General features: G+C 46.7%; 1 protein-coding gene across 1 annotated transcript; it reads right to left on the bottom strand.

The window, feature by feature from the left end:
* NKX2-3 (NK2 homeobox 3) lies at nt 1-4,490 on the bottom strand. Its single transcript, XM_060766806.2, has 2 exons — nt 4,205-4,490; nt 1-718 (listed from the first exon to the last, which is right to left on the bottom strand). The coding sequence occupies exons 1-2, from the start codon at nt 4,488-4,490 to the stop codon at nt 12-14; spliced, it is 993 nt and encodes a 330-aa protein (XP_060622789.2). The 3' UTR covers nt 1-11.
* Between the last annotated feature and the right edge of the window lie 10,231 nt (nt 4,491-14,721).

Here is a 14,721-nt window from a genome sequence, read left to right as displayed (position 1 = left end):
CGGATGGGGGGCTACCAGGCTCGGATGCCTTGGCCGCAGGGAGGCCCCGCGGGGGCCTGGTGCAAGGGCTGGGCGCCGCCGGAGGAGAAGCCCGCCATGTTCACGTAGGCGCCTGCACCCGTGGGCGCCTGCACCGAGGGCCCCCCTCCTCCTCCGCCCCCTCCTCCTCCTCCGGAGGGGTAACTGCAGCTATATCCCCCTCCTCCATAGGCGGCGGGGGATCCTCCATAGGCGTATCCAGGAAAGCCGCTGTAGGGATAAGAGGCCGCGGCGTGGTAAGGCGCGCCGTAGCTCTGCGAGGAGCCGCTGCCGCCCAGGCAGGGCTTGCCGTCGCGCACGAGAACCGGGACGGCCACGCGGCGAGGGGGCAGCGGAGCCAACGGCGACAAAGGCGAGGGCTGCTGTGGCTGCGAGGAGGAGGAGGAAGAAGAAGAAGAGGAAGGCGGGGGCTGCGCGCCTCCCATCTCCAAAGCTCTGTCCTGCCGCTGCCGCTTGCACTTGTAGCGCCGGTTCTGGAACCAGATCTTGACCTGCGTGGAGGTGAGCTTGAGGCTGCCGGCCAGGAGCTCCCTTTCCGGCGCCGAGAGGTAACGCTGCTGCTGGAAGCGCCGCTCCAGCTCGAAGACCTGCGCCTGCGAGAAGAGCACGCGCGGCTTCCGGCGCCCACGAGCCTTGCGACGCTCCGCCGCCTGGGCCTCCGCCTCCGAAGGGTCCTTCCCTGCAAAAGGAAGGCAGAGACATGGAGATATTGCGCCCAAGAGGAAGGGAAGATCCTTCTCTCCCTCCCCCGTGGCCCCTTGATCCACATCAGGGCTTCTGAAAGTGTGTCCTCCCACCATATAGCACCATATAGCCCCCTGCGGCGCGGTGGGTTAAACCCATGTACCGGCAGAACTTTTTTTGTCGTGTGAGGAGCGACTTGAAAAACTGCAAGTCGCTTCTGGTGTGAGAGAATTGGCCGTCTGCAAGGACGTTGCCCAGGGGACGCCCAGATGATTTGATGTTTTTATCATCCTTGTGGGAGGCTTCTCTCATGTCCCCGCATGAGGAGCTGGAGCTGATAGAGGGAGCTCATCCGCCTCTCCCCGGATTTGAACCTGCGACCTGTCGGTCTTCAGTCCTGCCGGCACAGGGGTTTAACCCACTGCGCCACTGGAGGCTCCTACCGACGAATCCGGAGAGAGCGTGGATGAGCTCCCTCTATCAGCTCCAGCTCCCCATGCGGGGACATGAGGAAAAGCCTCCCACAAGGATAATAAAACATCAAAACATCCAGGCGTCCCCTGGGCAACGACCTTGCAGACAGCCATTTTCTGGGGAGACCCTGTTTTCGGGCCGCCTTTGGCTGAAACACACTTGGCCGAGAGAGGGACCGGGCCTTCTCGGTGGTGGCCCCCCGCCTGTGGAACTCACTCTCGAGTGAAATCAGGTCAACAACATCCCTCCTCTCCTTCAGGAGAAAATTTAAAACATGGTTATTGGACCAAGCCTTTGGGTAGCTGGCAGATAATTAACAATGGCAATGATGATAATGTTATGAAAAATGGACTATAGTGGATAGGCTTTGGATTGTGTTGTGCTCGCTGAATGCGTTTCTCCATAAGGCTAGACAGCCAGGATTACTGTACTTTTTATTAATCAACTTTTAATTAATGTACTTTATATTCTAAACAAAATGTTTAATGAATGTATCATTTTTATGTAATTACTGTATTTATTATTTATATGTAGCGGCATCGAATTAAATAAACATTGGCAACCTTGGGCCGTCCAGGTGTTTTGGACTTCAATTCCCACCATTCCTAACAGCCTCGGGCCCCTTCCTTTCCCCCCTCAACCCTTTGACTGAAGAAAAGGATTTGCTCACACCTTTCACATCGCAAGCCTTCACTCACAGCGTCCCATTCACTGCAGAATTAATGCAGTTTAACACCGCTTTAACTAACAATCTTGCATACACATTATATCTCAGAATAGCAAGCTGTGAGCCCCAGCTTCTGTCAACCTAGCAGTTCGAAAACATGCAAATGTGAGTAGATCAATAGGTAGCGCTCCGGCGCAAGGGTACCGGCGCTCCATGCAGTCATGCCGGCCACATGACTTTGGAGGTGTTTACGGACAACTCTGTAAACTCTTCGGCTTAGAAATGGAGATGAGCACCAACCCCCAGAGCACCAACCCCCAGACTAGAATTAATGTCAGGGGAAAACCTTTACCTTTACCTTAAAGATGTGTTAGCCAAGAAGTCCTTATCAATTTCCCAGGGGAGAAGGCATGATTTTCTCTCTCTATTAGCTAGCCCAGCAGATGAGTCCTTTAGTCCAGGCAACAGTGGTGTCTGAGTATAGCGCTACTTTCCAGTCAAGGGATTTCTAGTCTCATGTTCCATGTTTCCTTTTATTCATGTCTCTTGATCCCAAGTTTTGAGAACTGTTCCCAAATCTCATGTTTTGGTTTTATTCTGCTTTCATATTCCTGGTTTTTTCATGCCATTTCTGTACTATGATTTCTGTGGATTACACAGGGCGCTCTGGTGTGGGCTGATCCATGAGGTCAGGAAGAGTTGGAAGCAACTGAACGAATAAACAACATTTTTATGTATATATTTGGATTTTGGTTTTTTATACTTTTTGCTAAATTGCTTTTTATATATGTTCCTCAATAAACTGCTTTGCTCTTTTACCTTGGACTGGGGTGTCTGTTAAGTACAGAGGTGGTTCCCAGCCTTGGAGTGCAGCAGGGACATATCATGAGAAGGCAAGGCTCACTACAAAACATTATACTGCAGTGCTTGGTAAGGAAGAAAGCGGTAGGAAAAGAGGAAGACTGCATGAAAGATGGATAGATTCAGCACATGACCCCGAGCCTGCAAAACTCCAGAGCTGTGGATGATGAGTTGACATGTTGGTCTCTCATACATAAAGTTGTCATAAGTCAAAGTTGACTTGTTGGCAGTTTACAACAACAGCAACGAATTTCTACCAGGTTAAGGTAGAGTGAAATCTCAATTGGCCTGGTAAAGTTTCCTATCACTGCCTTATTGTACTGTCCTCGAAAGCTTGGTCCCACAGCCAAGTTTTTACCATCCTTCTGAAGGACAGGAGGGAGGGGGCCAATCTGATCTCACCAGAAAGGGAGTTCCATAGCTGAGGGCAATCACCGAAAAGGCCCTGTCTCTAATCCCCACCAGTCACGCCTGTGACAATGGCAGGATGGAGAGCAGGACCTCCCCAGAGGATCATAGGGGAGGTGTTTTGACCTAGATGTGTTCGGACAGGTAATTGGGCCTTTTGGACAGGTAAATTAGCCCGGGGCATTTAGGGGTTTATAGGCCAAAGCCAGCACTTTGAGTTGTGTCAGGTAGCAAACTTTCAGCCAGTGGAGCTGGCGTAACATGGGAGTTTTAGGATTATAGGAGCCCCCACTGCCAGATAATCTGGGATAAACAGAAAAACTGGGATCAGATCCTGGGCTAGAGGGCCTGTATGGAAGGGCTCTAAACAAGACACTATGCTTCTAAACTTAGATTTATGGCAAACTTGTGAATGAGGGACCTACAAGTATTGCGCCTATCCATCTTTAGTGCAGTCTTCCTCTTTTCCTACTGCTTTTGTCCTTGAGTTGCAGTTTACCAACATCCAGAGAGCTCTGTGGACTCAAACAATGATGGATCTGGACCAAACTCAATGTGCCCAAATGTGAACACTAGTGGAGTTTAGGGAAAATAGGTCTTGACATTTGAGAGTTGTAGTTGCTGGGATTTATAGTTCTCTTAAAATCAAAGAGGATTCTGAACCCCACCAACAATAGGATTGGGCCAAACGTTCCACACTGAATCCCCATGACCGACAAAAAATATTGTGTTTTCTGATGGTCTTTGGCAATCCCTCTGACATCCCCCCTTGTGACCCTCCCAGGGGTCCCGACTCCCAGGTTGAGAAACACTGCCCAGAAGAGGAGGATACTTTCTCTAGTTCTATAAGAGGAAGACACTTTCTCTTGCCCCAGAAAAGGAGATACTTAGTTTTGTCCCAGAAGAGTGGGGTACTTTCTCTTGCCTCAGAAGAAGGGGTACTTTCTTGCCTTGTCGCCCCCCTTTCCTCAGGCCTGGGGGGATGAGGGTCTCGGGCAGCTTCGGGGCGGTTGGGCGGGCAAGGGAGGCTCCCCGAGAAGACCACCAACCCCACGTCTCCAAGCCACTTACCGACCCCGGACTCCGTCGCCTTGGCCTCTCCCTCGTCCTCCGAGGCCTGCGCGAAGCTCCCGTGGCTGGGGGCCTTGTCTGGGGGGCCCGCCATGGGGCAGCTCAGGAAGGGCAGCCTCTCCTCGTCGTCGTCCTCGTCGTCCTCCCCGTCGGAGAAGCGGCAGCCCTGGAGGAAGGCGGCGACGGGGAAAAAAGAAGCCTGGAGGGGAGCTTCTAAGCGCTGCTGCTCCCGCCGGAGGATGTCCTTGACCGAGAAGGGGGTGGAGGTGGCGGGGCTGGGGAGCATCCTGGGCCCGGAGAGGAGCGCCCGGCCGGCTTAAGGGGCTTCCATATCCTCCGCCTTCCCTCGACTCTGGCGGGCTCTCTGCCGGGGTCGGAGCCGCCTCTGCCCCACTCGTCACGGGCGCGAGGGGCCGGGCTGAGCCCCCATTGGAAGCCCGCCGAAGCTGAGCCGCCCCTTGAGACACCCGGGGCGGAGGAGGGGGCCCCACGGTGCTGGGGAGGGAAGGGTCGCAGGAAGGCTGGATCCCAAGTCAGGGATGGGGCAGAAATGAAGGCCAGACCCCCTCCCACCCATGACCACCCCAGCCCCGCCTTTTCCTGGCCCACGGCGTCGCCACTCCCTTCTCTGCAAAGCTCGCTCTGGTCGTCCCTTCGGGAATAAGGGTTGCTTGCAAAATATGAAACTCCCGAGGGCAGGGGAAGGAACGGGAAGGAAAAGCAGGTAAGGCGCCGAAGGAAGCGGCAGAGATTGGCGGATCAGAAAGGAAGGCCCCGTTTGGGTTGGAAATGGGAGTGGAGTGGGGATGGCAGGCAGGGAGAGTGGAAGCAATCTGACCAAAGCCTTGGCGAGATAGTAACTGCTGTTTCTCAGAGCTTATAAAACTATAATTTCCTGCCTTGATGTTCTGGGTCATATGACTGTGTGGAAGGACCCCCAGTTGGGACTATAACTCCCAGAAGCTTTCAGTAACAGAGTTGTTGTCCTTAAAATAAACTAGTGTCCTGTTATAGGTCATGTTTTGGAAGACTATGAAGTTGTGGGCTCTTCCACGCAGCCCTATACCCCAGAATATCAAGGAAGAAAATCCCACGATATCTGCTTTGAACTGGGTTACCTGAGGCCCCTTCCACGCAGCTTTCTGCTTTGAACTGGAATATACGGCAGTGTGGATTCAGATAGTTAAAAGAAGATACTGTGGGATTTTCTGCCTTGATAATCTGGTTATATGACTGTGTGGAAGAGCCCTAAGTCCACATTCAGATACTGTGGGATTTTCTGCCTTGATATTCTGGGATACAGGGCTGTGTGGAAGGGCCCTGTGTTATGCGACATCACATTGATTTTATTATCTCTCTGAAATCTCTCTTTCTCACTGTAGAATTAATGCAGTTTGGCATCATTTTAGCTGTCATGGCCTAATGCTATGGAATGCTGGAAGTTATAGTTTGGAGAGGCACTATTTGACAGAGAAGGCTGAAGGTCTTCTCAAACTACAACTCCCTCTTATCCGGGGAGCGGGGTGAGCTCCCGCTATTAGCGCCTGCTTCTGCCAACCTAGAAGTTCGAAAACATTCAAGTGAGCAGATATTAGAGACAAAGATTAAGTACTTTGGACACATAATGAGAAGACAGGAAAGCTTGGAGAAGACGATGATGCTGGGGAAAATGGAAGGAAAAAGGAAGAGGGGCCGACCAAGGGCAAGATGGATGGATGGCATCCTTGAAGGGACTGGCTTGACTTTGAAGGAGCTGGGGGTGGTGACGGCCGATAGTCGGAAACGACTGAACGAATGAACAACAACAAAGTGAGCAGATGAATAGGCACCGCTTCAGCGGGAAGGTAACGACGCTTCATGCAGTCATGCCGGCCATATCACTTTGAAGGTGTTTAGGGACAACGCCAAGCTTTCTGGCACCAACCTCCAGAGTCCGACACGATTAGACTTAATGTCAGGGGAAAGCCTTTACCTTTACTTACGGCAGTTAAAGCAGTGTCGAGCTGTATTAAATCAACAGATGCACCCTCTACTCCTTCTTTTCTATCGTTTGTGATTTTCTGAAGCTGTTGCTGTCAGTGCGCTTTTGTTGGTAGCCGTTACAATGACTAGCTGAAATAACTTGAAACGGGTCAGATAGAGCCATTGCAGAAAGAGAGGGCCTTGGTATTATGGAGATAAGATTCAACTGTCAATCCTGTCCCTTTCTTTCTGGAGAAGGGAAGAAGGCAGAGGGGCATCCTTGCTTCAACATGCCTTGGGCTCCCTCTGATTGCAGGTGGGACTTGGCGCCTGAGTTTAGCTTTCCTGTTTAAAATTTCTCTAGCGGCTCTTAAATGGTGTAACTTCATGAGACAGAGTGTAGACTCGAAATGAAGGGGACAAAAACGACATGTCTGTTATAAATATTAGTATTTTAATGCATTGTCGAAGGCTTTTATGGCCGGAATCAGTGGGTTGTTGTGAGTTTTCCGGGCTGTATGGCCGTGTTCCAGAAGCATTCTCTCCTGACGCTTCCCTGCATGTGGCCAATTTCAACAGAAAGGAAGAAATCATGAAAATGAACAAAATCTGGCTACCGAAATGTTTTTTTTAAACCTCTAAAATCATAACAGTAAATAAAGAACAACACTAAAAAACAGGGGAAATCCAGGCAAGAAACAATCAGGGCCAACTAATCACCTCCCAACAAAGGATTCCCCCTGGCAGTAAGAATCCAGACCTTGAAAACCGCTTGGCCATTCAGTGCTAATCAAGGTGGCTTGTCTGTACCTACCTCGACAAACAAGACTTCTTTCTCCCACCCTGGACATTCCACAGATATATAAACCTCACTTGCCTAGTTTCCAACAGATCTCACACCCTCTGAGGATGCCTGCCATAGATGTGGGCGAAACGTCAGGAGAGAATGCTTCTGGAACATGGCCATACAGCCCGGAAAACTCACAGGAACCCATGGGAAAAGTTTATTAAACTGCAAAAAAAAAACAAAAACGTTCTGATTTACCTGACATCCTGCAACACATTTTGCTCTACCTGTTCAATTAATATTTCAGGAGAATATTTCATCGAGTCTCAGCCAATTCAACATAGTTTGTGGCCACACAATAAAAGGATTTCAGCCTTAGGCTTGGCAAGATATAAAAAGTCTCTCTCAATTTTCGAAGGTTAAATATATATTTGTATTTGTATTTTGTTTTATTTATACGTATATGTAGTATAACCATATTAATATGTATGTAAATTGATAGACCGTCTTTTTTGTTATTTATTTTACGAAATGATGCTCAAGGCAGCTAAAGGCTGGAATATAATAAAACAGACTCGGATCTACCCGCCATAAATCACTTGTTGTTGTTGTTCATTCGTTCAGTCGTCTCCGACTCTTCATAAAACACTACATAAACATAAGAGCAAGGCAGGCACAGCAGCAATAAAAGCAACCACTTAAAAAGCAGCGATACCATATTTACAAACTAACATTATGTTAAAAGACTATATAATCAGAGACTATATCATCAGAGACAAAACAAATAACTGGCAGAGCTCACTTGGCAAAGTTTCCAAGTTTCTAGTAGCAAAGGGTGCCTCTAAACCAGGTTTGTGCAAACTTGGGCCCTCCAGGTGTTTTGGATTTCAACTCCCAGCATTCCTAACAGCCTCAGGCCCCAGTTAACTGAGACCACACTGGCATATATTCCAGTTCAAAGCAGATAATGTGGGATTTTATTCAGCTGTGTGGAAGGGGCCTCATACACTGCAGAACTAATGCAGCTTAACACCACTATGACTTCCTAATATTAACTGTGAAAAACTAACAATCTTGCATGCACATTGAAATGGTTCCCTTCCAAGCTCTAAGTATTTAGATAATCCCAATATTAACTGCCATGCCTGGATGCTATGAAAGCTGGGAATTATAGTTTTACAAGCTCTCTATCAAATAGTACTGATGCCCCACCAAACCTATATTTCAATCGCAGTTAAAGTGGAGTCAAATTGCATTAATTGTACAATATAGATCAGGCATGGGCAAACTTGGGCCCTCTGGTTATTTAGGACTTCAACTCCCATCATTCCTAACAGCCTCAGGCCCTTTCCTTTCCCCCCTCAGCCGCTTAAGCAATGCAGTTTGACATCACTTTAACTGCCATGGCTCAGTGCTATGGAACAGTGGGATTTGTAGTTTGCTATGAACCAAGTTGACCCAATAAACAAGTTGACCCAATAACAACAGTACAACAATGGGGGACTCAACTCTAGTTTTGTGTTCAATAAGACCTTCCAAAACGACAACTCCCAGGATTCTATAGCACTGAGTCCTGGTCGTCAAAGTGGCGTCAAGCTACATTAATTCTACAGTGTAGATTTCACGTCTAGACTGACATATTGGCGAGACAGAAAATCAAACACACACCTTAGGGGTTTCAAGGAGGGAAGGCCCCATCCAGGTGTATTTCAGGTAAACCAAGTCTCAAGAAGGTGGAAGCAAGGAAGAGTGCAACATCTGCACTTCCAGCCTGATGCTATTTGGATGGGATGATATTTGGGACCGGATTTCCTATTAGGAGGAGGAATGGAATAGATAAAACAGTATGTGGACACAGGTAGTTGTTATTATGTGGCTTCAAGTGAACTCGGAATTGCGGTGACCATATTCTAAGGTTTTTTTATTGGCAAGATTTTGCATTTGTCTTCCTCTGAGGTCGAGAGAGTGTGACTTGCTCAAGGTTTTAAACAAAGGCTGTATGGCCATCTGTCGGAGGTGCTTTGAATGCGATTTTCCTGCTTCTTGGCAGGGGGTTGGACTGGATGACCCATGAGGTCTCTTCCAACTCTAGGATTCTAGGATTCTAAGTGGTTCCAATATGGCCTAGTTGGGGATTCTTTTGTTTCAGGGAGTTTTAGTCCTATATACAAAACTCCAGAACCAAGTTGACCCAATAACAACAATACAACAATTTGCAGCTCTAGTTTTGTGTTTAACAAGACTAACCCCTCCTTAACCACCTTTCCAGTCCCCCCCCCCCCTTTGACTACTCTCCTATAGTCGGCAATTAATATAAATATTGGGTTGTTGTGAGTTTTCCGGGCTGTAGGACCACGTTCTAGAAGCCATACAGCCCGGAAAACTCACAGCAAACCGGTGATTCTGGCCATGAAAGCCTTTGATAACACAATATAAATATTAATGTGTAAGATATGATATGGTATCTATTATTATGGGTCCATGTAGCACCCTGACGTCAACACTCTGATTCTCGACCCTTAGACCCCTTCTGCACTGCCATATAATCCAGATTATTAAAGCAGATAATCGACATCATCTGCTTTGAACTGGATTACATGGAGCCCCCTGTGGCGCAAAGGGTTAAATCCTTATGCCGGCAGGACTGAAGACCGATAGGTCTAAGTTTCGAATCCGGGGAGAGCGCGGATGAGCTCCCTCTGTCAGCTCCAGCTCCCCGTGCGAGGACATTAGAGAAGCCTCCCACAAGGATGGTAAAACATAAAAAACATCCGGACGTCCCCTGAGCAAGGTAAGGAAGGCCAAATCTCTCACACCAGAAGCGACCTGCAGTTTCTCAAGTCGCTCCTGACACACACACACATGAATCTACACTACATGTTATCTAGTTCAATGCCGACAGTCTGGACTTTATACGGCAGTTTAGAAAGGGCATCACAGTAACTATTTAGGAATCCTTCCTTAACATTATTTGTTTATTTATTTATTTACCTTATTTATATCCCGCCCTTCTCGACCCCAAGGGGGACCTCAAGGCAGCTTACACGTGGCACCTACACATGTGCCTTAAAACATAAAATGTTGAGTTAAAAATAATTTGGATTCAAATTAGTACATGTTCAACATAATTAAAATACATTCATATGTATTTTAATAATAATTGATAAATGACAATTAATAATTTAATAATTTAATAATTTAATAATTTAATAATTTAATAATTTAATAATTTAATAATTTAATAATTTAATAATTTAATAATTTAATAATTTAATAATTATTTAATAATTTGTAACAGCGCTCCATTCAGTCATGCCGGCCACATGACGTTGGAGGTGTCTATGGACAGCGCTGGCTCTTTGGCTTAGAAATAGAGATAAGCACCAACCACCAGAGTCGACACGACTGGACTTAATGTCAGGGGAAAACTTCACCTTTACAATTATTAATTATTAATTAGCGATTAGCAATTAATAATTATCAATTAATAATAAACAATTAAAAATTAATTATTAACAATTAATAATTAATAATTATCAATTATCAATTAATGATTAATAATTAACAATTACTTATTAGCAATTAACATTTAGCAATTAATTCATTTTTAACCCGCCTTCTCTTCTCAAGGGGACTCAGGGCGGCTTCCAAAAACAAAAGGCAAACATTCAGTGCGACATGCAGTGATAAAACGAAACAAACGACAACATAAAGCAAAACAAACAAGCAATTAAAACAGTTAAAATACACAAATAAAACAACCTTGCTTACTTGCTTGCCGGCTTCTTTCCTTCCTTTAACAGAAGGGGGAAGTAGCAGAAACGGCGCCCCAAAGCCAACATAAACAACGCTCCCAAGATCCAGATTTCTGAATGGACAAACAAATTGCACATCCCTACTATTAGCGGGGTTCTCTGGGAAGCTGAGTGCGAATTCCCTTTAGCGAGGCCATGAGAGACATTCCTGTGTGCGCGCCATGCAGGATCGGGGCCCTTGGGTTTCGCTTTGTGTGGGGTCAGTCTCGCTCAGATCCCACACAAATCAAGCTGCAAGATTTCTCATGGCGAGCCTTAACTCATAGCGTCCCAGGGCCCTTCCACACATCACTAAATCCCAGAATAGCAAGGAAGAAAATCCCACAATATCTGCTTAAGCGGCTGAGGGGGAAAAGGAAGGGGCCCCGAGGCTGTTAGGAATGATGGGAGTTGAAATCCAAAACACCCGGAGGGCCCAAGTTTGCCCATGCTTAGTATAGATCCCCCCAACTTCAGTTGAGTATTTAGAAATACAAGTTGGGCATTCAAAGAAAGGGAGAGGCAGATTCACCAGGAGGACGAGCACACAGGAAATGTAAACATTCCCCAGGCCAGCCATTTTTCATGCCTTCCAGTTCCAACTTCTGCAGTGGTTGAAATCAGGAGACCGCGAAGAGAAAGAGGCAAAGGCGCCAAACGGATTGTGTTTAGAAAACCCAGTTGCGTTTATGTTTTAAGCCCCTTCCACACTGTGGCAGTTAAAGCGGTATCAAACTGCATTAATTCTAATCCTGTGGTGCATCCCTAGTGTAGAAAGCTGGCTTCGCTTCTGGGGAGGGCGGGGAGAAGGGCTCCTCCAGAGCAGTGTTTCTATCCCCTTCTACACTGCCATATAATCTAGATCAGGCATCCTCAAAATGCGGTCCTCCAGATGTTTGGGCCTCCAACTCCCAGAAGCCATAACAAGCTTGTTCAATTGTCAGGAATTCTGGGAGTTGAAGGCCCAAACAGCTGGAGGGCCGCAGTTTGAGGATGATGATGATAATAATAATAATAATAATTATAATTATAATTATTATTATTATTATGGGAAGTGTCCGACGTGTGATCCAATACAACAGTCAGCAGAGTGTCTGCTGTGGACTCATCTTGTTGTGTTTCAAATAATAATAATACACGAATGTCCATTTAATCATGCCGGCCACATGACCTTGGAGGTGTCTACGGACAACGCCGGCTCTTCGGCTTAGAAATGGAGATGAGCACCACACCCCAGAGTCGGACACGACTGGACTTCATGTCAGGGGAAAACCTTTACCTTACTAATCTCCACCCGGGACATTCCACAGATAGATTAACCCCATTTTGTTAGTTTCCAACAAACCGCACAACCTCTGAGGATGTCTGCCATAGATGTGGACGAAACGTCAGGAGAGAATGCTTCTGGAACATGGCCATACAGCCCGGAAAACTCACAACAACCCAATAATACACTTTTGTTCGAGCTTCAGGTCAGCAAGTAAACAGCTCAACCGCGGCCCCAGATATTCCGCTTTAAACTGGATTTATGAGTGGACACTGCCACATAATCCGATTCAAAGCAGATAATCCGGATTTTTATCTCGCAGTGTAGAAAGAGGCCTTAGAGATCATTCCCTGAATTTATCTCGCCAAAATTAGTATTATCCATCAAAGTACCAACCCCCCCCCCCCCCCGAAACCATCCTTATAGGAATTGTGGATTGTGTCTGTGACCTGACATTGCATTTCTTATAGTTCCACTATAGCCATATATAACCTTTGAAAATGGAGAGAGACTTTTTACATCTTGCCAAGCCTAAGGCTGAAATACTTTTTTTTTTTGGTGTGGCCACAAACTATGTTGAATTGGCTGAGACTCGATGAAATATTCTCCTGAAATATTCATTGAAAAGGTAGAGCAAAATGTGTTGCAAGATATCAGGTAAATACAATTGGTTTTGCAGTTTAACAAACTTTTCCCATGGGTTGCTGTGAGTTTTCTGGACTGTATATGGCCATGTTCCAGAAGCATTCTGTCCTGCCATTTCACCCACATCTATGGCAGGCATCCTCAGAGATTGCGAGGCTTATGGGAAACTAGGCAAGTGAGGGTTATATATCAGTGGAATGTTTTTCCCCTAGTGTTTTTATGATAGAAACAATTAAGAAATGACATTGAAAACCCAGGAGCAAAAACCGCGTTACATAGTGTAATGTGTCTATAACATTCTTCCCATTTGGGACATGAGGAAATTTCTCGTGGGTTGTTGTGAGTTTTCCGCATTGTATGGCCATGGTCTGCAGTACCCACGAAGCATTATCTCCTGACGTTTGGCTCACATCTATGGCAAGCATCCTCAGAAGTTGTGAGGTCAGTTGGAAACTAGGAAAATTGGGTTTATATGTCTGTGGAAGGTCCAGGGTGGGAGAATGAACTCTTGTCTGCTTGAGGCAGGTGTGAATGTAGGCATTGGCCACCTTGAGTAGCATCTCGTGGCCTGGCATTAAACACTCTGGTCATTCCACAGATAGATAAACCTCCCAACAAAGGATTCCTTCAGGCAGGAAGCAGCCAGACTCCACCTGCATCTATGGCAGTCATCCTCAGAGGTTGTGAGCTCTGTTGGAAACTAGGAAAATAGGGTTTATATATCTGTGGAATGTCCAGGAAGCAATCAAGGCCAGCTAATCACCTCCCAATAAAGGAGCCCCCTTCCCCGGGCAGTAAGAAGCCATACCTTGAAACTACTAGGCCACTCAATACTAATCAAGGTGGTCAATTGCGACATTCACACTTGCTTCCAACAGACAAGAGTTCTTTCTCCCATCCTGGACATTCCACAGATATATAAACCCCATTTTCCTAGTTTCCAACAGACCTCACAACCCCTGAGGATGCCTGCCATAGATGCAGGCGAAAGGTCAGGAGAGAATGCTTCTGGAACATGGCCATGCAATCCGGAAAACATACAGCAACCCAGTGATTCCGGCCATGAAAACACATTTCTCATGGGTGCTGCAGACATCGGAGAAGGTTTGTCTGAAGAAGAAGGTCCATTATGGGATCACAGCAAATCCCTCAAGTACATTATTTCCTGGTGACTTCGGAGCGAAGCTATTTTGCAATAGAGACCGGGGTCTGAATCCCCACTCGGCCCTGGAAACCCAAAGAAAACCCCTTGAGAGAGTCGCCTTCGTGTCGCCAGGAGTCGGAAACGACTGAATGGCACAAAACAACAACAACAACAACGGCTTAACTTCACTGTTGAACCCGAGTCAGGCTTGAAATCCCACCGAGCGGTGGAGGGATTTCCTTTCCAGGGAAGGCGCCTGGGATCTGGTGAAACGCCACAACAGCAGCAGGAGCAGCAGACCAGGCTGAATGCTGTCCTTGTTTTCTGCTTCCCAGATAGGAGATTATCATGCATTCTGGTCCAAAACCAAGGCTTTTAATATCTTCCCCCATCCTCGGTTAGGTTAAAGGTAGTAATAATTAAACTGGGAACAGGGAACGGACTCGAGAGCCGCCAGCAACCGGGAAAAGAGAAGAGAGACTGCTTTTTTGGCAGCATTTCCCAAACAGGAATCAAGGAACATGAAAGGCACTGCAGACTAATTCAACCAGAGAAGTCAGCCATAGCAGAGCACCTGATGAACCAACCTGGACACAGCATATTATTTGAGAACACAAATATTGGACCACTCTCACAACCACCATGTCAGGCTATTGAAATCCACAAGCATGTAGACAATCTCAACAGAAAAGGAGGAAACCATGAACAGGGACAGTATTTTAAAAAATTAAAATCAGGACCGTAAATAAAGAGCAACACTTAAAAAATCAGGGGAATTCTAGACAAGAAACAATCACGGCCAGCTAATCACCTCCCAACAAAGGATTCCCCCAGGCAGTAAGAAGCCAGACTTTGAAACTGCTAGGCCATTAAATGTTAATCCAGGTGGCCAATTACAACATTCACACCTACCTCGAA

This window comes from Anolis sagrei, chromosome 3 (genome assembly GCF_037176765.1).
Source record: "Anolis sagrei isolate rAnoSag1 chromosome 3, rAnoSag1.mat, whole genome shotgun sequence".
Lineage (NCBI taxonomy): Eukaryota > Metazoa > Chordata > Lepidosauria > Squamata > Dactyloidae > Anolis > Anolis sagrei.
The sequence above is the reverse complement of the archived record's forward strand: the minus strand, read 5'-3'. Positions and strand labels throughout refer to the sequence as shown.